The 24,566-nt window shown below is 43.7% G+C and overlaps 1 protein-coding gene across 2 annotated transcripts in view; it reads left to right on the top strand.

The window, feature by feature from the left end:
- Nucleotides 1–24,566, top strand: part of MTMR2 (myotubularin related protein 2) — a 63,864-nt gene that overhangs the window by 36,074 nt on the left and 3,224 nt on the right. For both annotated transcript variants that reach the window (XM_051639720.1, XM_051639729.1), the window contains exons 3-14: nt 239–314; nt 3,546–3,640; nt 3,817–3,927; nt 6,502–6,603; nt 7,456–7,539; nt 14,970–15,119; nt 15,927–16,115; nt 17,058–17,243; nt 17,996–18,202; nt 20,573–20,665; nt 22,619–22,732; nt 24,132–24,308. In XM_051639720.1, coding sequence (XP_051495680.1) covers nt 239–314; nt 3,546–3,640; nt 3,817–3,927; nt 6,502–6,603; nt 7,456–7,539; nt 14,970–15,119; nt 15,927–16,115; nt 17,058–17,243; nt 17,996–18,202; nt 20,573–20,665; nt 22,619–22,732; nt 24,132–24,308 — 1,584 coding nt within the window. The remainder of the gene's footprint in view (nt 1–238; nt 315–3,545; nt 3,641–3,816; nt 3,928–6,501; nt 6,604–7,455; nt 7,540–14,969; nt 15,120–15,926; nt 16,116–17,057; nt 17,244–17,995; nt 18,203–20,572; nt 20,666–22,618; nt 22,733–24,131; nt 24,309–24,566) is intronic.

The raw sequence follows: 24,566 nt of genomic DNA, 5'->3' as shown, positions 1-24,566 counted from the left end.
GCCTCTCCATCACACACATCCTTGCTTTAAACACTTCTGCATGGCCCAGCAGTATGCTGGAGGACTGCACTGAAATGTGCTTTTTGTTGACCTTTCAGAGGCTGAGACACTAGGCAGTACCACAAGATGTTTGAATATTTATTGTCCTTGATACTGTTGACCTGTTGCAGGTACGTGTGAGCTTCATGGCTTATGAAAACACAATTAATATATTTTTCTGCCTCTGTCTTTTGCTTAGGTTCTGAGGGAGACTAATAAATTGGCTGAAATGGAAGAGCCACCTTTGCTACCAGGAGAAACCATTAAAGACATGGGTATGTGAAGAGGGAATTCCTTATTGTTTGCTGACCAGATAGAATATTCATAGAGTGAAATATCTTGGCAATCATTGACCAACAGCAAATTGCTGTTGTATTGAGAAGTGTGATCAGGTTGTTTCATTAATCAAGTTATTGCACATCCCATGAGCCAAAGTAACTATATGTCTTCTCTTAGCATGTAGCAAATACATGGCAATTTAACATATCTCAGCATGAGTGTTGAGAAAGATTGTACAGCTTTGCATTTGCTGCCTCCTGAGAGGGCATGGATCAACTTTTTCAGGTTGTACTTGCCACGGGGTAACTTTGCAGGCTGACATGGCACAACGGTGTGTTAAATTTCTATCACAAACTGCAGGAGAGGATACAGTGCTGTTGCAGAGAACTTCTTGCAATATGAAGATGGGTCTTTTTCTTCTTTTTTTTCATCCATACTCTCTGACATGCATCAGGTTTGCTGATGCACTCTAGTCTGAAATTCTAAGCCTCTTGATTAATTTTCTATGAAAGAGTTTGCATTTTCTAGTTTTAACATGTTGCCTTTCTCTTCAAGTGATAAAGAAGAAAGCAAATTCAGTCCTAAAAAAACCTCAACACTCTACCAAAAAACCCCCACAACAAAAAAACTCTACAACTAAAAAGAGGGAGAAAAAAAATCCCACCTCACTGCTCAGTCTTTTTCTGTACTCATTTCCTGAGAACTCTGAACTCATACTCCAACCATGCACTGCAGACTGGCATCTAACTCACACTGCAGGTACAGTTAGCTCTGACAGCAAGACTATATTCTGAAAGGTTCCTGGGGAATGGTTTAAGAGATCAGGGTTATTTGTATTTTGTCTGTTGGCAAATGATATGATGAGCCACATAAGTCTGGAAGACTGGGTGGCTTTTGGAGTCAGCCAGACAGCAGCTTCCTTGTCCCACAAGACGCTGGAGGTAGTGAAAAGGAAATCTTTATTATTCATAAGCAATAATTATATCTCATTTAAAGTGTCAAGAAGGTAAATGTAATTATCTTTGTATTTTACAGGCAGGGGAAGAAAAATTATTTCAGCCAGCCCTGTAGTCTAGGGTAAGATTTGCCCTATAAAAGACAGGAATTCCATAAGCAGGAAAATTAATAAATCCTGGTTTCCAGTCTTCTCCCGTGTGGATTCTCTTCTACCTACCAAAGGCTGAGCTTATTAGTCTTTCCCTTGCTAGTAGCACTAGTACATCTCTCATACCTGGCACCTGTTCTTACAAACAGTGAAGGATCTTAATGCCTTGGAGACCCCTGTTTATCAGATGGAGACCACTGACACCATAGAGCTGTGGCAGGATTAAGGTCAGACAAGCCAGGTGTGTAGGTACATGTGTACATGTGCAGTGTAATTAAGGAAAATTGTTTCCTTAGGAAACCAAGCTAATAAAATGCAAATGTGGAAGGTGATGTGGCTTACAAGCTGGCAAAGCCAGTGTTTGAGATTGTGCCTGGGATTCCTTACCTGGAAAACATTTTTCTAGCACTTTTCCTCTTTACCCAGAAATCCTGTTACTTTTCAGATGTAAATGCACACTTCTCTTATTAGTAGATCTTGTTTGGTTTGTTGGGTTTTTCTGTTTTTTATTAAACATTTTGAAATTGCATTTTGAATAATGGGATCTCTAGTGGAAAAACCAAGCAGGCTGCCCTCACCCTTATTATGCTTCATGAGTCTGCTTTCAAACCTCTGTCAAACTAGTCTTTAAAAGAAGTGATTAATAATCAGCCAATAATTAAACACTTGGTTTAATTAGAATTGGCTAGAAACACTTTGTCTTTCATTGTCCTTCCAACAAAGGCGTGGACATTTAGATAAACAAAAAAATAATGAAATTTCTATAGCGTATATATATATTTGTATTTTACTTATTTTTAACAAAAAATTCTGAGCTATTTTGCTCTGAGTCAGTCACTCCTTCTCATTATCCAAATCTAAAGAGTCAGTGAAGACTATGCAGAAGCAAAGCTGACCTGAGGATAATTTAGTTATATGAATTGCCAGTGCCCTGTAGTCTCTTCCTCCCTCCCTCCAGGATAAATCTCATGAGATAAGGGTAGAGGAAATTCGGGTCCCCATCCTGACACCCCAGCAGCCTCCTGCCTCTTGTGTACGATGGCTGTCATCTGGTTGGAAGGCAAGCTGTCGTGGCTTCACACAGCCCTTGAAAATGGATCCCACAGGGTTTGGAGGCTTGAGATTTTTAAAATGGTCCAGAGAGTTCTTTCAGGGACCTGGCAGCTCTGGTCAGTGGGTCTTCTTCTGAAAGGATCTCTGTGTGTTTGAGGGTTGTCATTACTTGTTGGTGACAGCATAAACCATTGCCAGGGCACAGCCAGCCAAGTGTTTCAGGGGCTGAAGATGTGATGGATCAATGCTGGCTGGTGAAGGGTAGGAAATTACTTAAATGTTGTCATTTTAATTGATGTAAAACAGAAGGGTTGTTAGGGTAGGTGTTTGCTGTGGAAAACCAGCAGCACCTCTTGCCTTTTGCTGGAACAAGTGAGAAACGTCTGAGGCCTTTTAAGAAGGGGACTGTTTTATGTCACTGTCACTCAGGCTCAAAAATAATTGAATTGTTGCAAAGTAACTTGATCACTGACTTCAGACTTAAAATCACTGGCAGTTGGGTGCTATGCAGATTCCTGGCTGCTGGAAATTGCTGGATTTTAGCATGAGCGCCCTCATCCCAGAGCTGACTCTGCATGCAGTGGTGTGCAGAAGGACCCAAGCATCCTAAAAGCCATGTGTAGGAGAGCTGCCTTCTCCTATCCTTAGTGGCACAAACCAGCTTATTGGCAATACTTACCTATTATGCAGATTATTGTCAGCTTCGAGTATATGCATCCAGGCAGGAATTTTCTCTGCTTTTTGTGCATGCTGTTCTCAGCTACTGGCAATACACTGCTCAGTACAAGTGAACAGGTTGCAGCTGAATACTGGCTCTCTACAGGGATGGCAGTTCTGTACAAATGTAGGATTCTAGGTGATGGTACTTGCCCAGAGTTCAATTCATAATTACAGTTTTACCCTCTCCACAGAACTGAAACTTGCATGTTGGCTCTAGGCTACAACCCCAAATTAAGCTGCTTTTCATTCCATCATCTGAAAAGTAGAGCCCCCGAATAATGTTGCTGTCATGATTTTACTCTCATCAGTTAACCATTACATTAACAACCTTTTTATTTCCTTTTTAAAGCTAAGGATGTTACTTATATCTGCCCCTTCACTGGAGCAATCAGAGGAACCCTCACAGTTACCAATTACAGATTGTATTTTAAAAGCATGGAACGGGTAAGCTTTTGAAACCCTCTGTTTTGTTGGCTGTTCGATCTTTAAACCTAAGTGTTCCTTGAGAATAATTCTTAGTGAATCATAGCTGTATGTTTGGGAATATAGACATAAGGGAGCAGGAGCTGGGGATTTTTCCCCCTCCCCCTTTTAAACTCACAAATTTCAACTGTCTACAGGATCCTCCTTTTGTCCTAGATGCATCTTTAGGTGTAATCAACAGAGTGGAGAAAATTGGAGGTGCTTCCAGTCGTGGTGAGAATTCATATGGACTGGAGATTGTGTGCAAGGTAAACTTTTATCTGTTTTACAGTAGGCGAAAGGGAATATATATTTTTAAAAGGTTTTCTCTGTAGTACTGTAGGAAGTTCTGCAAAAAGTTTCAGTCAGTGTGACTTCACAGACTTAAAGAAACATCTGGTTTTCAAAGTAATTTTCAGGATTCTCCAGCTCCACTCATTCAAGACAAGATCCAGGCCTTTGTTCAGGCTTTGTGCTAGCTAATGTCTTGTCTTTGTGGTGGAAACCTAGGCTTGCGTCCCTCTAATGCAGTTCTCAAGGTTGGCCACCAGGCTGTCCCAGGAAGACTCCAGTCATTGTGGAGTACAGGGTGCTTTTCACGCGCATTTCAAGGAGCAAGAAAGGAGCACGTTTTCCTCTAATTGTTACCTTATGTCCACCTGCTGCTGTGCTTTGTGGTGAGGGGCTGGCAAGTAGCCTTCAGTCCTCCTTGAGACTGTTCTTTCATTTCTTTCAAGGCAGAACATGTTTCACATGTGCCTCTCCAAGCCCTTGGAATCACTGGAAATGAAAACTTCAATAAAAATTAACAATTCACATCCTCTTGTCTCCTTTCTGTAGACCCACAAAGTAGGTTAACCCACCATCTCCAACCCTTAATCCATTGTTCCCCAGAGCATGGCCCCTCTGCTTCCCTTGTTGGCCATGTGGGCAGAGCTGGATTCTGAACTCTGTAGGTCTTGGGCTGATTAAAGCTCTTGTCAGAGCCCCCTCAAGGCTGAAAGGATGCCACTTTCTGGATAAGGGCAGATGGAGGAATGAAAATGAGTCCCAAACAGCTGCAGTCACTGCTGTGATTCTGAGGCACCAGGAAGGTAAGCAGACTCTCAGGCTATGGGAGTGCTGATTCAAGAGCAGTTGATATAACCTATACCAAATCACCCAGCTGCTCCCTCATCTGACTGCAGTCAAGATGCTCCATGGCTAACATAGGGGTGCTTGCGCTGACAAACTTATTTGTTCCCTGTTTTGATCTGTTCTGTGTTTGTTCCTAGTTCTCAGCCGTTTTACCTGTACATAAAATTGCACACAGGGTCAGGGTTTGGAGTGAGCTGCACTGTTCCCCTGAGTGGGAAACCCAGGCACAAACTATAGGATAGATATCTAGGACCTATACAGCATATCATAGAATCATAGAATATGCTGAGTTGGAGGGAACCCATCAGGATCATCGAGCCCAACTCCTGTCGCTGTGTAGGGCACCCCAAGAATGACACCGTGTACCTGAGAGCATCATCCAAATGCTCCCTGAACGCAGGCTTGGTGCTGTGACCACTTCCCTGGGGAGCTTGTTCCAGTGCTCAACCACCCTCTGGGTGAAAAATCTTTTCCTGATATCCAACCTAAGCCTCCCCTGATTCAGCTTCCTGCCATTTCCCTGACTCCTATCATTGGTCACAGGAGTGAAGAGACCCATACGTCCCTCATCTCTCCCCCTTGTGAGGAAGCCATAGACTGCAATGAGGTCACCCCTCAGCCTCCTCTTGTCCCAGCTGAATAATCCAAGTGACCTCAGCCACTCCTCATAAATCATCCCTTCCAGACCCTTCACCATCCTCGTGACTCTCCTTTGGATAAGCTCCAATAGCTTGATGTCTTTTTTTTATAAATTTTTAAATTTTTTTTTTTATTTATATATATATGCTGGTCTGCATAGCAGTTTAGTGCAATAACAGAATAGATACAGCTTATGCATCCTGAAATGTTCTCTGTCTGAGACCAATTACCTAATCTCAGTCTTGTGAGACAGCTAATTCTTTATCTGTTTTTCTCATTCTCTGACTTACTGTACCATCTTCATATTCTTGAACTTGATAGCTCATTTCCTGCTGGTGGCTTTTAAATTGTTTACTACAAGTGTTTGAGATGTAGATTTGGCTGGAAAATCTTAGCATCTTAGAGATGCTTTATTTAGTTTCTGAGTTTGATTTTGTAGATGAGTGTGGAAAGAACATCTTGGGTTTCCACTCCTAGTGGAAAGTGTGCTGCTGTGCAGAGTGGAGGAGATGTCAGTTTCAGTCATCTTCTCTAGTGCTCTGAGAGATGGAAGCTTTACAGGGAGATGGCATTGGTTGCTTTGCACCAAACTGGCTGGACTTGGGCTCCCTACGTGCCCAAGTGCTAGTAGTTCTATGGAGGTACTTTGTAAGGCAGTACCTTCCAGCTGTCTTCTGCCACGAGTCAGCCCAACAGCTAGGAGGTCTGTCTCTCAGTCTTGCTGGTCAGTGATAGCTTGTCCCTGAGTGAGGCTCTCTCCCTTAGACTTTCAGCAGGTAGAGAGAGGAAGAGGTAGAGAGCTTCAGATGAAGGCAAGATGCTGTGATCAGGTGTGCTCCTGCACTCCCTCTGCTCCTCTGCAGTTGTGGCAGGCCTTGCTGGACGCTGCAGAGCACCACTGAACCAAGCCCAGAGTTGCAGTAAAAGAGTGTTCAAAGCACAATATAAAATTAGTACTAAAAAGAGCATTGTGATGTGACCCTGTTTTGAATGCTGGCTTTTGGATTTTCATTGGATTTGGAAATGGTTCTGAAATCTGCACTGTGATTTCCCTCTTCTTTTCCTAGGATATTCGAAACTTGCGATTTGCTCACAAGCCTGAAGGGAGAACTAGACGATCCATATTTGAGAACCTAATGAAATATGCTTTCCCAGTTTCAAATAATCTGGTAGGTATTTTCTTTTGAGTTTTTACCAAAAGACAGAGAGGCAGGAAGCTGGTTGTTCAGTCCCATCTGCTTGGTACAGTGTTCATATGGGGAGCATTTTGTTGAAGGAGAAATGCTGGGTTTTACATCTGTTTTAGAGTTAATTATGTAGGGGTTTAGATTGTACAGAAAACAGAAGTCAGCTACCATGGGGCTGAATTCCTTCATACCTGGAGAATGACTTACTGAAACAGCCTCATAACAGAGGGAGAATATTCAAAGCACAGTAACATCCATGAGAGGTTTACATCTCATGGTGACTGCACTGGCCCAAATCTGGAATGCAGTTAATCTGCTCTGTGGTGTTATGACACTGCAATTGCTGCTTCAAATACTGGTTGAAAGGATCTACTTAAGATGTAAGAGCTTTCTTGCCCAAGTAGACTTGTTTTCTCTCTTTAATCATACACTCCTTTTGTCCGTGAAGAAGTACTAGGTAATAGATAAGCAAGATTGGGGTGTAGAGGAGGGTACATTGTTGTACTAATTACCTGCTACAGCAGGCATGTTAATCTTTTTAACAAACCCCTAAAAGAAAAGTAGGGTAGTGGGAAAAAAGAAGGACCAGTCATGGAGATGTCTCTGCCTACTTTGGTCCTGCTCTGGCAGGGGGGTTGGACTCGATGATCTTCAGAAGTCCCTTCCAACCCCTAACATTCTGTGTTTCTGTGATTCTGTGATTTTAAGGGGGTTGGACTACATGACCCTTAGAGGTGCCTTCCAACTCAGGACATTCTGTGATTATTTGAGATATCAAACATCCTGTAAATAGTCTCTGACTGGGCTCTTTATGGTAAATTTTCTTCCTTTCAGCCACTTTTTGCATTTGAGTACAAAGAGGTTTTCCCAGAAAATGGATGGAAGGTGTATGACCCCACTTGGGAGTACAGAAGACAGGTAGGTCATGTACCATGTCCTTCCTCTGTCTCTCTGTGCTGGAGAAGTGGGGCTCTGTGCAGGTTGCATGGAACAGCAAATGATGCTGCTGACACATGTTGTGCAGGCTGGGTTAGGACATTGTTCTCTACACTGCAGGGATTGATGACAGCAGTACAATAGCATCCACTGATGGAGATTACTCAGGCTGCAGAGAGCTGACTTGAGGCTTTAAGAAAAAACTATTGCTCTGGCTTAGTCATCAGCTGGCAGCGAGGAATGGGGGAAGTGTGTTTTGTGGGTACAGATGTCCCATTGTTGAGTTTCACACCTCAGCTCATGATTGTATGAGTTTTAATTCTTTGCAGTTTTCTTTAAGATATCTCAAACAGGAACTTGGAAGGAAAAACAAATAATTAAATGCAGAATGTCTTCATTTTCTTGGGGAATCAGCATAGGGATCAACCTAGAGGGTGCTGGGATTTACCATAGCTTGGAACACACAGTTGTAATGTGTCCAGAGTAGACTGGTCAGAGGTGTTAATTATTGTAAAGTGGTAGGCTGTTAATTAGGAATACTGCAATAAAAACTTGAATGTCCCTTCCTGGGGGAAAAGATGAGAGAAATTTTTTTATAATGGAATAATTCTTGTAAAAAATTCACTAGTTGAGGAAACAGCACAATTTGGTGACAGTTTTGCCCTGGACACAGCAAACTGATCCAGATCTGCCAGGATAAAACCAGCTTTCCTTTGTAAAATTAAGACATTTACAGCCATGTAATTTAAAGATTTATTTGGGTCTTTCCCATAAAGGAAAACAAAACAAGGCTTCTGCCCTAGCCTAGTTGTTAATCTGATTCCTGACTTTCAAAATCTAAGGAAGGGATTAATTTTCCTTGTTTCAGTTTTCTAAAAGCTGAGTATGCCTTCTAAATTGGTTATCTAGGCCTGTCATTAACAGATGGGGAGAGCAAGCTTCACTGTTGGGGGTGATTTGTTCCCTCCTGAAATAGCTGCCTAAGATAGATCGCTGGCTTCTAGGCTGCTAGTTGGAAGTGAGATGTATTTACCTCCACCGTCTTTGCTGGAAAAAAACTGTGTGTTTGCCACAAGATACCACAATCTAAAATCCTAGGAGAGACAAACCCCAGTCATTTGTAATCAGCGACGCACGCTGTATCTAAGGTTGACTGGTCAATAAGACCAGATAATGGTCTAATGCAGTGATTATGGCTTTGTTGAGAATGTAGCTCTTTGTTGGTAGTTATTTTAAGGAAAGATCTGTTTATAAAGAAGGATCTGCAGCCCAAGCTGTATGGGAAAGATGTTTCTTTACAGGACTGGAGAACTTTGGAGTAAAGAGCACCTGTGCTGTCAAAATAATCCTCATTGAAAAGCACAGCACTCACTTAGTCAAGCTTCACTTAGAAAAGATGAAATACAAAAGAAATTCTTATAATACCTGGAAAGAAGGAAGGGTGACCCTTGAGAATTTCAGGGTAAATTAAACCAGTTTCTTAATCCTGGCACGTCTGGTTTTAGAATACAAGCTTTTCTATCCATGTTAGTTTTTATATTGTGATAAGCAGTACCTTAAATTTGGCAGGAGCTTGCTTTCACAGTGAAAGGATACACAGATTTACATGCATGTGATTTGCAGCTCTTCATGCTCTTTCTGTAATGAAAATGGGACTCGGGGCTGTGGTGTCTTTGTTCCTGGTCACAGGAGGTAGCACTGCTGTGTGCAAAGCATGTCACAATTGAGACATTGCTGCAGCGTGTACTTCTTTTGTTATGACCTTCTTTTGTGTCATTTCTGGGGAAAAATTTAGCCTGACATCAAATGGATGTCCACATACTGAAGCCCTCAGTCATTTGCTTACATGATAACTGCAAAAATGAATCCAAAGAATATTTTTTTGCAGCCACAGCCTATTTGAATTTTACCCATGATAGGCCACAGTCATTCCCATTCCAGATCACACAATCCATCTGTTTCAGTAGCTTATCTCCAAAAGTGACCAACACCAGCTGCTGAAGAAGAGGCAAACCATACTACAGTAGATATTTATGTTGTGATCTGGCCAGGATGAGAATTTCATCTTTTTCATTAGAGCTGATTTAAGTTGTGCAGTATGAAGCTTTATGTCCCCTTCAAAACTTTTAGGTATTTCAGTCTGTTTATTTAATTTCAGCATTTGTAACTATGGATGTTCAATTTATCTGTGTGAATGTCTTAGCCTTTTTTCTTAATCCAACCAGGTCCTGTTAAAGCAATAACAAATTCTAAAGTAAATCAGGATTATGTCCTGAAATGGCAGCAGGGATTCGTTAACAGTGAAACAAAACTGGCATCATCAAATCAGATAATGGGATTACCTGTCTGAATGCATGAATTGTGAACAGAAATAGAAAACTAGGACATTTGCACTATCTGCAGGACGTTGTAGAATTGGTTTAAAAACTATTAGAGAAGAGCTGGAGTAGAGCATAAGCAGCCCAGCAGTACAGCCAAGCATTAACTTGGTATATCTTAGGTCAGGTCAGTCATTTCCCTGTGGGGGTAGGAGCACAGAGGGAGGGGAACGGAACAGAAGTAGAGGCCAACTACCTAGCATCCAAAAAATACTTTTAGAGTAGGATCCATCATAGGAACTATGTTTACACTGGTAGACATAGCAAGTTTGCACATAATATGATTTATTTTTACAATTTTTTTTTCAGATTAGTAAAAGTGTGTTTCTATTACAGAGATTGTTGCAATTAGTAAAAAAAGATTCTCAGTAAACCCCTGACTGCCCTATTAACATTCTTGGGAAAGATGGAAATATGTAACTTATTAAAAATCTGTGATTGTGTAAAACTATGGGGAGTAATAAACAACCTGTAGAGAACAAAAGGAACTCGGAGAGGTTTGGGATTTAATCGGTAAATGGAATCACATGTGGCAAATGAAATTTAAAACTGAAATTGCTCCCTGATTTTTATTACACGCAGGCTGGCAGAGTATAAAACAGAATTGCACAGTGAATGAGACTCAGTTGAAACCAAAAGACCTTGAGATGCCTTTCGAGTAACTTAAAGCTTTCATTTTCTTTAACAAGGTGGGGAGCATTTGGAAAATATTATAAGGGGTTGTGAAGCTGGAAATGTGTGCTGTTTCCCTACAGAAGTCATGCTCATCTAATCTTATGCTCTGGTCTTATATACCAGGGAGCCACAGTGTAGGGCTGTGGTTGCTGCTTTCAGAGAAACAGAGAAATTAATAATTCAGAAGAGGAGCTGTCATGTTTTGAGGACAATAGAAGTGCCCATCATTAGTATACAAAGAGGGAAAGGTAAAACATGAGAACATCCTCCTATGTATGAATGTGGGGTGTAACTTAGAGCAAAATGAGAAGTGAATTGATAAATGTCCCATGGTTTAACTGAGATCCTGCTTATGCTAGGGATGTCTCTACTGCAAAATGGATCACAGCTCTCTTGTACTAAGTGGAGACAATCTGAGCTCCATACAGCTTTGGTTCTGGCACTGTATGCTGTGTTGGTGTGGGGGTGTGCCTCAGCTCGTGTGCTCAGCCTCTTGGTATCTCATGGCTCAAATTAGATTTGAGAGAAGCATTGCTGGTGTGTAACTCAGGACCCTCCCTGCATTGCCTGCTGCAGCTCAGGGTGTACCTGTGTGGCTAAGCTCTGAAGCAGTCTACTGGTCCAGTAGAGATGTGACTGTTTAATTCCAGCAAGGAAAGAATTTTTTTTTTGCTGTCTGTGAAAGATCATCATATGCTTAAGCTTAAATGTGGCTTTGCAAGGTGCTGGTTTCAGTGCCATCCTGGTGTACCTTCAACAGTTTTTCCCTGGAAACAAAGAAACTCATCTCATTAAAGTAAGGCATGAATGACTATCCCAAGGAAAACCAAGCCTGGTTTTTGTGGAGATGACACATCTGCTGCATCTCTATGGTTAGATGATTCAGCCATGAGTGTTCCCAAGTATTGGTGCACCTTCCATGCAAGTTCCAGGGTTCAGTCCAAGCTGTTACCATTCTTTTGAGTGTGTTTGAGCATCTTTAGCCATGCCCGAGGGTTCTGTTTCAGCAAGATGTATGTAGATTGAGAGTATGAAACAGTACACAAACAAGATAGCTGAGATATAACTAGCTACTAGGCTGAGCATTAGTACTCGCCACCTCAGAGAAGACAACTGAAGAGATTTTCCTAGCCAGGCAGGCACCAGTAAAGGGAGAGGGATCAGCCTCTGCACCTCCCTTAATTCGGTTGTTGTTGCCATCTTCCACCAGTAATGTTAAGACCAGCACACCCAGCTGTTGACCCTCACCCCATGACTGCCTACTAAACTTGCCGTTTTTCCTCTGAGATTTTATACCATTTCATGATGTTGTTTTCACTCTTGAAATCTTGAGTTACCAGCAGTCCCCATCTCAACAATCCTCTTCCTCTGTCTGCAGTTTAGTGTTTCTTGCCTTTCTATAGATATTTACACAGCTCTTTTCTGTGGCTTTGCAGTGTCCTTGGCAGTCTGAGCTGCGGCTGTGCAGCTGGGCCACATCAGAGCTGGGACCTGGAAGAGACAGTCGGGCCCTTGTGGAGCAGAGATGAGAGAAGGCTGGAGGGCCAGCCAGCCAAACTGCTCCCAAACTTGGGCATGTTTCAGAGGCTGATGCAAGCCAAGGATCACCAGTAGGCAGTTTGGAAAAATTGTGGTTTTGAGGATAAAAGAGCTTAATAGTATAGATGTGAGCTGCTCTGCCAGCTGGGCTCAGTGAGAATGGTCATGGGCACATTTAATTTACAATTACAGATGTGACCACATTGCCTTCCTCGCTTTGTCCTCTAGAAGCAACTGAAGATGAGTTCTCCTGAAATCAGGATCCACTAGCGGTGTTAGTTTACCTGGAGAAGACAGACCTTGTGCACCAGTCTGGATGAGCGCAGCAAGCTCTGGTCACTAATGTGGACACCCAGCAACCACGTTCCCTAGCAGCTTCTGGACAGTCACACCTGGTGTTAGGGAGGCACCTGGGTTCCTCCTGCAGGTGCAGTTTCTGCTCCCAGACCTGAGCCTGCAGAGGCTTCTTGAGCTACATCTGCAACAGTCTGGATTGTTTTGATAGTAGGCTTTTGGGTGCTTGAAGCTTTCCTGGAAGTTAAGTGAAATGCATCTTATATGAAGAAATACCAATGTGCTTTATATCATGTTCAGCTTTTTCTATTTATTCCAGCTGGAGAAAGTGCGAATCTGAAGGAGCATGAATAAATGCACGAGCTACACTGCATAACAGAAAATGTCCTGGGAAGATGCAAATTCAGCTCCTCTTCTAGCTTACTTTGCTTACTTCTGCTTGCTTTGAGTCCTAAGAGAAAGTCATGATCTGAATCCAAAGCCCTCTTTGGGTGATGCTGTGATTCAAGGCTCCTGTGCCAGGGGAAAGCAGACATTCCTTGTGATTAGAAGATAATCTGAACACTGACATACAACATCTTTTCTTTCTTTGAGGGTTTGTCATGGATCTTCTTGGTCTGGGCTATTGCAAAGGAATGATTTCATTCTGATTTGTCAGGGTGGCAGCCGAAAGAGCTTTGGAGGTGTCTGTTCTGGACTGAGCAGTGTGTGCTGAAGCCCAGCACTGTGAAGAAGGTGCTTTATAATGTCAGTGACTGCTTGATCTTCTCAGTGAGCACTGGTAGAGTTGCAGGGTAGAATGAAAGGGAGCTTTTCTTCCGTGTAACTGCTTGTTAGCTCCCATTTGCCTTGCCAAGAGTGTGCCAACAGTGTAGTTTTAAGTCAGATTTTGGGGGGGTAAAATCTCCAAGCATTGTTGATGGATCCATTGCAGCAGTCATGTACTTACAAGGACAGGACTGAGAACAATTTAGTAATTTGCCATTAGTTCACTTCCAGATAGTAACCAGTTAGATCATAGCTGATGGACATCTAAAGACCAAGAGTCTTGCTATTCCCTGCTTGAGAGCAGAGCTGGTAGACACAGGAGATTCCATCCTTGCAAGGGATGCTGCAGGTAGACCTCCCAGCATATTTTACCCATCAGTAGGCTTGGACTGTGTATACACACTGATGCCTGTTTCTGCCACTTTGCCTTTAGGCAGTGCCAAAAATAGCTTTCCTTTAGGATCTTGGGGTACTTGTGGTTCTGACAGCTCTGCTGGTTCCTTATAGTAACATTTCCTTCCCAGGGAGGGCCCCAGAACCAGGGGTGATTCACAAGCAGGGTGTGACTGGTATTAGACAGATTTCTCACCATGACCTGTTCTGACAGCATGAGTCACTGCTCTGACAGGGAACCGGCTGCAGTCTGTGTGGGTCAGCCACAATTACCACAGCTCGTCTGACTTGTGTTACATTTGTCATTTATTTCCTGTGGGAGCCGTGACAGTAGTGATCAGTGTCCCACCACCCTCCTTCAAATGGAAGGACTGTTTATTAGAACAGAAGTGTGTATTGTTTTAAGAGCTAATGTTCTTCTAACACGGGCTCTCTGCTTAACAATCTGGCCATGTTCACTGTAGTAGATGTGTGTTGCACACAGACTGCTCTGTCAGTTCTCCCCCCTGCTGCAGCGTGTTCCTGTTTAAATCTTTTATTGCAGGCACACAGTAGCAACCACACCATCTGGATCTGTTAACTCCCAGTGTCAGCCAAACTGAGTCTCCAGGTTGTCAGGATCATCCCTGTTGTGCTCTGAGTGGTACCTGGGGGTTATTGTCTGAGAAGGTGTATCGTTGCTTCCCCATCAGGGCATGCTGAGCTCTGTGATGTGCGTGTGTCCATTCCCTGCTCTTCCAGCCTAAGTACAGCAGAGAGCTTAGTCTGAGAGGAGCCTGGGACCCACACCTCACTGTCCAGATCACACACAGTCATGGAGCCAGGGACATATAATTGTTAGGTTTCTGGTGTGTTTAGGGGATTGCACAGCTGTACCACAAACACTGAGCAAGACCCAGATCAGATTTTATGGAGGATGTTCTAGTCTCTTATCCCTTCTGTCTTCCATCCTGTCTGGTAACTCCACTTTCCATCCCCTGTTTCCACCCATCATGTTTAAACTAATTGCCAAGAGAGGATCAAGGACTCTTGGTCACTTGTTCTTTCCTGCTCTATCCTGGCTCTTCTTTATGCACCATGATGAGAGCAGAAGGCATGTTAAAGATGCTCTCAGGGGGATCATCTGTGTTGCTGCATCTGTAGCCTCCAGAGTTCCTTTGCCATAGGTGAGCCTGCCTGCAGTCTTCTAGTTTTTCTGTTCTTCAGTGACCTGAGCAAAACATGTACCTCTCAGGTTACCAAGATAATGCAGTCCCAGGCTCCAGCCCTGAAAGTCCTTCATTAATGAAAGTTGCCATGAATTTCAGGTCTGTTTTGAGGTCTCTGACCAACTCATTTGCTAACCTGCAGTTATTTTCTCTTTAGGGAATTCCCAATGAAAGCTGGAGGCTGACCAAGATTAATGAGCGCTATGAGCTGTGTGACACATACCCTGCCATTCTAGCTGTGCCCGTAAACATTCCTGATGAAGAATTAAAGAGAGTAGCATCTTTCAGATCGAGAGGACGCCTACCAGTGAGTGTCACAAAAGAAGCCACTTTGATGTGATGTTGTTAAATACCTTTGGGCCATAAATAATACCAGGATCAGGCTGCGTGGATTCCAGGGAGCAAATAAATGGTCAATGGATAATAACAGTGAAAGCAACATGTTTGAGGAGCTAGAAAGCAACATTATATGCTGGAACTACTCTTGTGAAAGAGATGTAGACTAAACCAAAATGAGCAGATAAGATAACTTAGCACAATCCAGACTGAATCTCAGTTCAGTTCCCAAGAAACCCAAAGCAGCTCTATGTGGTTGTTTACAGTTGTCTGGCGTACTCTGACTTTCAGGACAGAGGAATACCTAGTGATACTCCTGATGAAAATGCTTGTTAAATGAAATTAAGACAAAACACAGTGTTGTGATAATTTCAGTGCTAACTGAAAATGTACTATTTCACTTCCCAAGCCTATAGAAAATTATGTCTGTTCTTGATTTTTGCATATTGCAACATAAGAGTAAGACATAGCCCAGTGACTGCAGAGCAAAAAATTGATTGTGACTCACACAACAGTGAAAAAACATTCTGCATCATGTTTAAAAGTCAGACTTGAACCTATTCAGCCACCTTTTGTTTGTTCAAACCTTGGGAATGCCTCTGGAATCAATGAGTAAGGACAGAATAGTCCTTTCATTCAATCATGTTTTAATAGAATCCGGCATTCTGGAACCAGCTAATATATGGCAGGATCCCAGCACAAGTCATTACAGGTAAAACATGTCATTGCTTTAATGTATCTCATGTTTTCTTCATTTCTTTCTCATTTGTGTCTGAAGGTATTGTCATGGATTCACCCAGAGAGTCAAGCAACAATCACTCGCTGTAGCCAGCCGATGGTGGGAGTGAGTGGCAAACGAAGCAAGGAAGATGAAAAATACCTTCAGGCCATCATGGATTCTAATGCTCAGTCCCATAAAATCTTCATATTTGATGCAAGGCCTAGTGTGAATGCCGTGGCCAATAAGGTCGGGTGCTCTTTCCTCTGTTGGGAGCTGGGAATGTCATCATACAGAGCACATTTCCACCAGCATTTACAATTATTCCTTTTCTACTATGAAGAGATGGATATGCAGTGAGCTCATTCTCTAGACAAGCTTTTACACCTGCACTAGTGTTGGTAGATAACAGTGTGACTATGAAAGGTCCATTTGGATTAATCCACAACTTGAAAATCGATTGTCAGGGGAAAAATCAAAGTAGTCATTGCAGTCAAACTCTAGCACCCTGGGTCTTATGTATCACTGTTTTTCACTTCACATGGTTGAAAGGCTGCAGCCTCTGACAGCACCAGAACTCTGTCCCTGCTAACCCTGAGGGGAGCAGGTGTTAATCATCACTTCTGAGAATCAAGCATCATGATGTCTAATTTCAAAATATAAGCTGGGGATCTTTAATGTCTGGGAATGTTGCTGTGTTCTTCCTGCTGTTAATGTCTCATCCCATCACTCCAAGCCCTCTTTTAATGGCAGAACTGCTTTGTTTCACTAAAGTTGATTTTGTTTTCTTTTGGTTTTAGTCTGTTTTTCCTACTACTTAGGAAAGGCAATTAGTGTGGGGGATATACTCCTCTGTAATAGTATGGTAAATTTTGAAATGACAGAATTGTGAATCTAATGAGCTAGCAGCTTGAATGGGGATAAATGATAATCACAGATAAAAAAAGCCTTGTAATGTGATATTCTTTGTTAAAATTACAGCATTCATTACTATTGCAGTAAAGAGACACAAAGTGTGCTCATGTACATATTTGTTCACAATTATAAGATAAATCCAATGTTCTCTGCCTGCTTTAGATAGCACAATCACTGTGGTATTTTGTCAGCTGATATTTGTTCAGGCCAAACAACAGGGATGAGATATAAAATATGGTTTTGCTTAATGATTTTTATGTGGATTTTGTTCTTCAGGCTAAAGGAGGGGGCTACGAGAGTGAGGATGCCTATCAGAATGCAGAGTTAGTGTTCCTGGACATTCACAATATTCATGTTATGAGAGAATCACTGAGAAAACTGAAAGAAATTGTGTATCCCAATATTGAGGAGACTCACTGGCTGTCTAATTTAGAGTCAACTCACTGGCTGGAGCATATCAAGGTATGCATGTGTGCATCCACTGGATGTGGCTGAGTAACCACAGGTCCATACCAATCTGTTCACTGGGAAATATATCCAGAGCTAACTCCAGTGCTGGATTTTCAGTGAATGAGTAATTTAAAGACTTAAAATTTGCTTTCAATTTAAAAACAACTAAAATCACAGTTTGTTGGAATTGGGAATTTTGAGGAAGTGGGAAGAGGAACAAGAGAGTGGGTTGAAAGACTGTAAGATGGTGATTTGGAAGTGAGGTGTTTTCCTGGGTAATGTGTAATTGTGAAAGCCCTGCTTAGAGCACAGGATTCCCAGAGGTTCCACGCTCTTGACTTGGGGATCCTTGACATTCTGGTGTTACTGCCTGATCCAGACCAGCAGATGCTGGGAGTTTGTGCCCCATCAGCCTTTCAGGAATCCAATCAGAACTGGAATGAGGTGGGCAAAGTGCTTCAGCTTCTACAAATGTTGCTTTTCAAATTAAGCTCGCTCTTTCCTAAAAACATCCAGCTTACATTGCCTCTAATGCAGGGGCTCTTCTAGAGTTGTGCCTGGGCTACATTTTCAGTGTGTTCTGGAACAGAAAATACATTTGCAAATCTGCTGTCCTAGTTACAAAGTAGTTGGAACTGATTTACCATTCTCCTTGAGGCAGACAGAGCCCTTGGTTTGCCCTGTGTTGTCACTGCCTGTTTTTCATTTGTAGTTTCTGTTCCAAAGAGGTTTCGTAACTGGTTTTTTTTTTCCCCTTGTCCTAGCTCATTCTTGCTGGAGCCCTTCGGATCGCTGACAAGGTGGAGTCAGGGAAGACATCTGTGGTTGTACACTGCAGTGACGGCTGGGACCGGACAGCCCAGCTCACCTCTCTCTCTCTGCTCATGTTAGATGGCTACTACCGAACTATCAGGGGCTTTGAAGTGCTAGTGGAGAAGGAGTGGCTGAGCTTCGGCCACAGATTTCAGCTGGTGAGTCACTAGCCCTTGGAAGGCACTGAACAGAAAGTTGTTGTCCACCTTGGAGGATTTCAGAGGAGTTTAGCCTTCCCTGTGAGAAGTCTCCCAGCCGAACTTGCAGAAGAAAGGTGAATGCTGCTGCTATTGTTTTCTGCCTACAATTTGAGTCATCTCTTAACCTCCTTGGAGACAGTCTTGGTTAGATACAAGGAACAGGTGGTATTAAATCTCTCATGTGCCTGACTGATATGTTGTGTTCCCATGTTTGGGCTTAAACTAACCGTGTGTTTTTGGTTCAGGATAGGCATTTCTGCTGGGCATTTGCAGAGACCAATGGCATATTTTTTGTCTGTGTTTCCAGTTCAGTCCATTTTCTGATGCTCAGACACCATCATCTAAAAAATGCCTTGGTGTTGAAGAGGCTGGGGAATTTGGTTATGGCCTTAACCTCACATTTTCTTAAGGCATGTTTTATTTTTGGGGAGGCTTTTAGTTGTTTATGTAAAAGATCAGCAGTTTGAGGCTGGACTGAGAGAAACCACTCCCTGAGGCAAGAGCAGAAGGAAGAGGTTCTGGAACAAGTGGTGGATCCCTTCCCCTCCTGTCATCAGACAGAAGGAGGGAAGTCACAGGACAGGGAGGAATGGAGGGAGGTCCCTCCTCGGAGAGGCAAGTAAAAACCCGCACAGCAACCCCCAACCTCCCAGTTGCCCTCGAAAAATAGGTATGAGGCTTTGGAACTTCAGGGCCAGACAAATGAAGATGGAGAGGTAGATCCATCTAGTGAGTCACCTAGGGCTTGTCAGTCACCCTCATGCCTTAGGACTTCTTCAACTAAGAAGAAAAGGAGAGTAATTGTGGTGGATGACTCCCTTCTGAGGGGAACAGAAGGGCCCATTTGTTGACCAGACCCATCCCACAGGGAAGTCTGCTGCCTCCTTGGAGCTTGGATTGGAGATGTTAAAAGGAAACTCTGATCTGGTGCAGCCCTCTGACTACTATCCACTGCTGGTTTTTCAGGTTGGCAGTGATGAAATTGTTACAAGGAGTCCAAGGGCAATGAAGAGAGACTTCAGGGCCTTGGGATGGCTGGTTAAGGGGGGTGTGGAGCACAAGTAGTGTTTGCCTCCATCCCTGTTGCAAGAAAGGATAAACAGGAGGAGTCTGCAGATCAATGCATGGCTGTGTGACTGGTGCCATAGGCAGGGCTTTGGGCTTTTCAATCATAGGCTGCTATACGAGACACCTGGCCTGCTGGTGGCAGGTGGGATGCACCTGTCCCAGAGGGGGAAAAGGCTTTTGGGGCAGGGTGAGTAGTTCTATGATTCTGTGAAACTCATGGTTGTGTTCCCAGAGTCAACAGAGAGGCAGCTTGTGGACCTGCAACACAGCAGTTTGTTATGGTTTGCACTGATGGGAGTTGAGAGAGCCTTTCAGTCTTTGTGCTCACTGTGTTTTGCTCGTAGCTGTTCTCTTCTCATTTAATTTTGGCCAGGGCTAAAACAAGGTCTGTTTACTGCACATGTGATGGTGGGTTGCATAGTTAAACGCTCTGAGGAAAGCAGGGAAACTGAGGCACTAAGCAACTAAGGTTATGCTGTAGCAAAACTGTTACCTGGTGTTTGAAAGATGAGTATTTTAGCTTCCCTGTCTGTACAAAGAAGATAATGACACTGATTTCCTTTTGTGTGGGGAGAACAACTACAGAAGAGGGAGGAACTTCTGTTACTTAAATGTTGTTGTTCTGTCTTTGTACAGTACTTAGGCCTCCTGGGTGATATATAACCAGTAATGTACTATACTAGTTATAAGGAATCAGGCCTCACATGTCTTATCCAAGGCCACACAGCATGGTCAGGGTTGGAGGCCTACTTCTGGGGATGCTTTCATCACTGCCTTCCTTGAGGTGGCAGGAGATGGGCTGGGTTAGTGTTTGTACAGTGCTTGGAAGCTGCGAGGTGTTGTGTGACGATTCTCGCCACATGCCGTGCCTGTAGGTAGTGTTTCCATCTAGCGGACTGTACTACTGAAGTAGCCAGGACGACAGCTGCAGCTGAAACAAAAAGCATTCTCTGTGGTTTTTTTTTTTTCTGAACTTCAGCTATTAACTGAAATCAGTGCCAGCATAGCATCTGGAGCCCCTTCTCAAACAACTCTTGTTTTAATTTAGCATGAGAATATCCCTATAAAGAATTTCACTTCAAAGACGAAGGGAGTAGCTGTCCTTTACTCCTTTACCCACTGATAAGGACAAAGCAAAATCAGGACTCACTTGAGCCTTCTTAAAGCTGTTGGTACAGGCTTGGGTGACTGAGAGGAGACCCCAGCAGTTTCCCCATGAAGCTCCATGTGACTCCTGTTCTTTGTCCTGCTCTGTTTCAGAGAATTGGCCATGGAGATAAGAATCATGCAGACGCGGATCGCTCGCCTGTTTTCCTCCAGTTCATCGACTGTGTCTGGCAAATGACAAGACAGGTAAATTGCTGGATGGCACACGTGTCCACGAAGCCAAAGTGGCACAGTGTCTGGCCATGGGAGTAATCTCCAAGCTGACCTGCACAGGCTCTCCTTCCTGGGCTTCTACTCTCCCTTGGCTCTGGCAACAAGTTTTTTGGGAGTCTTGTTTAGCAAAGAGTGTGAATGCAGAAGTGCACATGACAGCGACGATGTTGGCTTGCATCACGTTAGCCAGTGCTTGCCTTGGGGGCTGCTTGTCTACATCACAGTATCATAGTATCATTCTGGTTGGAAAAGACCTTCATGATCATCAAGTCCAACCACTACCCTAACTCTGCCACATGCACCACTAAAACCTGCCCTTGGCACCACATCTGTCTTTTTTTCGATGTCTTCTGGGATGGTGGCTCAACCACCTCCTCAGACAGCCTGGATCACCAAGTCCAACTCCTGCCCCAGAACAGAACAACCCCAGAGTTCACACCGTGTCCCTGAGGGTGTTGTCCAAATGATTCTTGAATATTGTCAGGCTCAGTGCCATCATTACTGCTTCCCTGGGGAGCCTGTTCCAGTGCTCCACCACCCACCTTCCTAATGTCCAACCTAAACCTCCCTCTGCACCTCTTCCTACCATTCCCTTGGGTCCTATCCTTGGTCACCAGAGAGGTCTCCCCTGCTCCTCCTGCTTCCCTAATGAGGAAGCATTAGCTGTGATGAGGTGTCCCCTTCTCCAGGCTGAATAGACCAAGTGCCTTTAACCACTCCTCATACGGCTTCCCCTCTAAACCCTTCACCAACCTCGTGGCTCTACATGCTGCTATAATAAATGGGAGCTTGTGAGAAGAAGCTTGCCTCACTCTGAAAGAGGGAGCAGCAGCCTCACACTAACCACAGGCAGGAGCAGGTGAGCAGACACCTCAGCCACCCTCCCAACCCCCTGTGCCTTCAGAAGCATCAGTGACTTGAGCTGTAAGTCTGTAGCATGGTTTGCAGACAGATCCCTATTGCCTCTGCTCAAGCTGATCCCATAACCAAACCTGCAGCAAGACATGCATTTGCTCTGCTTTAACTTTGTAAGGCAAACATCCTGCTCCTATGTGATGTTTCTTACTTCAGACCAGGTGTGGCAGAAGCACAGTTCAGGAGACATCCCCTGTGCTTGCAACATTTTTCCCCAGGTATGTGGGACCTGGAAGGTTTTTTGTGTCTGCTGTGACAAAAAATATGTCTCATGGCAAACGTCAGCCCTGGTCAGGCAGTTCATTGAAAAAAATGGACTCATCATGGATTAAAACAGGTGAAATTGAACAGAAGGGTGATTTGTGAAAGAGGAAGGCTCTGCTCTCCATTACCATAGCCTATCTTTGCAGTTCACTGCATGTATTCTTACTCACTCTTTGTGGAGCTTCATTTCTTCCTCTCTTGGGTCTGATTATTTCTTCATGGGTGGCAACAGCAAACACGGCCCCTACCCATACACCTGTTCCTCCTGCTGACCTGTGTTGCAAAATGCTTCCCTGCTGTTCCCTCTGGGAAGTGCTGTGTTGCCCACACAGGTTATTTCTATTTGGCCCCAGGACATTTCAATTTCTTTTTATGCATTATCCCACATGTGCTACAGCCTTTTGTTCACAGTCTTGTTGCATGGTCTGCCGTGAGGGGCAGGCACAGCAGAATAAGCTTCAGCTTGAAGCAGCATTGGGAGTGGATAAACACAGTGGTCAAACCCTTCAGACCTCTGGCTTTTGCTCAGAATTCCTCTTTGCACGTGTAAGGCAGCTTTCCAAGAGAGAAACTCTTGTTCCTGAAAGGAGCAAACACAGTCCTGAATATCCAGCCAGGCAGAGAATAGGGAAAATCCTCCTTTAGAAATTGAGAGGCCAACACCATACCAAGACCACAAAGTGGAAGAAAGTTCATTTGTGATTCCTGGTCTAAAATCCCAGCCTAATTTTCTGGTTCTGTCTGAAGTTTCCTACAGCATTTGAGTTCAATGAGTACTTCCTGATAACCATCCTGGATCATCTGTACAGCTGTTTGTTTGGAACCTTCCTGTGCAGCAGTGAGCAGCAGAGAGTGAAGGAGGTAAGACAGTTTCTCTCCAAGGTGGAGGCATGTTACTATGATTGCTTTAGCTGGCCAGATAATGCTAGAGAAGTTGTTTCAGCACTCCAAGGTAGTGGTAGATGCAAGTCTGGGTAATGTCAAGCTCTCCTCTTAATGGCTGGGACTTCGAGTATTTTCCTCTTCGTGCAAACAGCTGTCTGTTGGAGATTTCACACTTCAGAGCAATGCCCTTTCCCTCTGGACAGTCTCACTGCTTTCACCATGGCTTTCAGCTACTCACTGATGGTTGAATAGATCCTTGTGTCTCACACATAGTTGGAAATGCAGTTTTTCTTTGAACTTCAGTTTAATATAACCTTCTTTGTGGAAACTGGTACCTTTTACCCTCCCTTTTCCTTGAAGCATCCCTTTAGGTTGCTTTTAACTAGTGTGTGTTGTCATTCTGCACACATGGGTTACAGCAAGTAACTTGTTTCAATGTGTTTTCTTGCTGGTTTTGCATTTTTCTGGGAGAGGACAGAGCTGCTAGTGTAAGGAAGGATGTGCCTCTAGGTCCTGCCACCAGCCAGCTCTGCCCAGCCGACTGGGTGAGGTTTGTCTGCCAAGGGGCCGTGTACATTCTGACCACTGGAACACTACCCCATTCAGCCCACAGACTGGAATCAGAAGAAAAAGCAGTGGCACTTACTCTGTATTTTTGTCACCTAAAGGTTGCAGCCTAAAATCACAGGGGTACATTGAGGACAGTACAGTGTCCTCATGGACCTAATGTGATTGTATTTGACAGCACATCAGTTAAAAAATAATAAAAATGTTGTGATAGCATTGTACTGCAGTGAAACCAGGGTCCTTGTTTCTCTAGAGTCCACAGGGATTCAATAATTGTAAATTCTAGAGAAGAAAACCTGCTTACTGTTTGCATGAGAGTTTTGGGTTGTTTTTTTTAAGGCCTTAGTACTTAATCTAGGAATCGCTTCAACACTGGTTTCACTGGGACTATTCACAGGCCTAATTATTCCACTAGATCTGGGCCTAAGTCAGATGTTTTCTTTTTTTCTTTGCAATTAAATAGTCTAGCAAGTCCTCCAGGAGCACTTGATAGAGGTGAAGTTTAACTAGAGCATGGAGAGTTCACATGCTAGTGTCCCCTTGCTGTGCTGATGGCCATTCCTGGTCTGTGTCAGCAGCTGGGTGGGTAAGAGGGGATGTTCCAGGCCAAGGGGTGTGTGTGCCTGCCTGCATCCATCTGCTTTGATTACAATAACCACATCAAAAGAAAGGAGGTTTTTTAAGCTGCAAAAAGGCAGCCAGTTCTGTATTAATGACAGGCATATGTATGTGCTGTTATATAGACTTTGTAGATATATGCTGGGATTCAGATGGGAAATAAAGCCTCCTCCACCCCCTTCTCTTACAGAGCCTTCCAAAAAAGACCGTGTCGCTTTGGTCTTACATCAACAGCCAACTGGAAGACTTCACTAACCCCTTTTATGTGAGCTACTCCAACCACGTCCTGTATCCCGTGGCCAGCATGCGCCACCTGGAGCTGTGGGTCGGCTACTACATCCGCTGGAACCCCAGGATGAAACCACAGGTAACGTCTCTTCCTTTCCCTCCCCACTAGTACTTAATACTGTCGTTTTGGAGCTCAAGACCTTTGAAGCACACGAAGTAATGTAAAAACTTAGGCTGCCACTGCAAAAATGCACCACATCTATGTTTCTTTTAAACACTTCCAGGGATGGTGACTCCACCACCTCCCTGGGCAGCCTGTTCCACTGTCCAACCACTCTTTCAGTAAAGAAATTCTTTCTAATATCCAGTCTAAACCTCCCCTGGTTCAGCTTCAGGC

Source organism: Apus apus, chromosome 1 (genome assembly GCF_020740795.1).
Source record: "Apus apus isolate bApuApu2 chromosome 1, bApuApu2.pri.cur, whole genome shotgun sequence".
Lineage (NCBI taxonomy): Eukaryota > Metazoa > Chordata > Aves > Apodiformes > Apodidae > Apus > Apus apus.
Note: the sequence above shows the minus strand (reverse complement) of the source record. Positions and strands in the feature narration are given on the sequence as shown.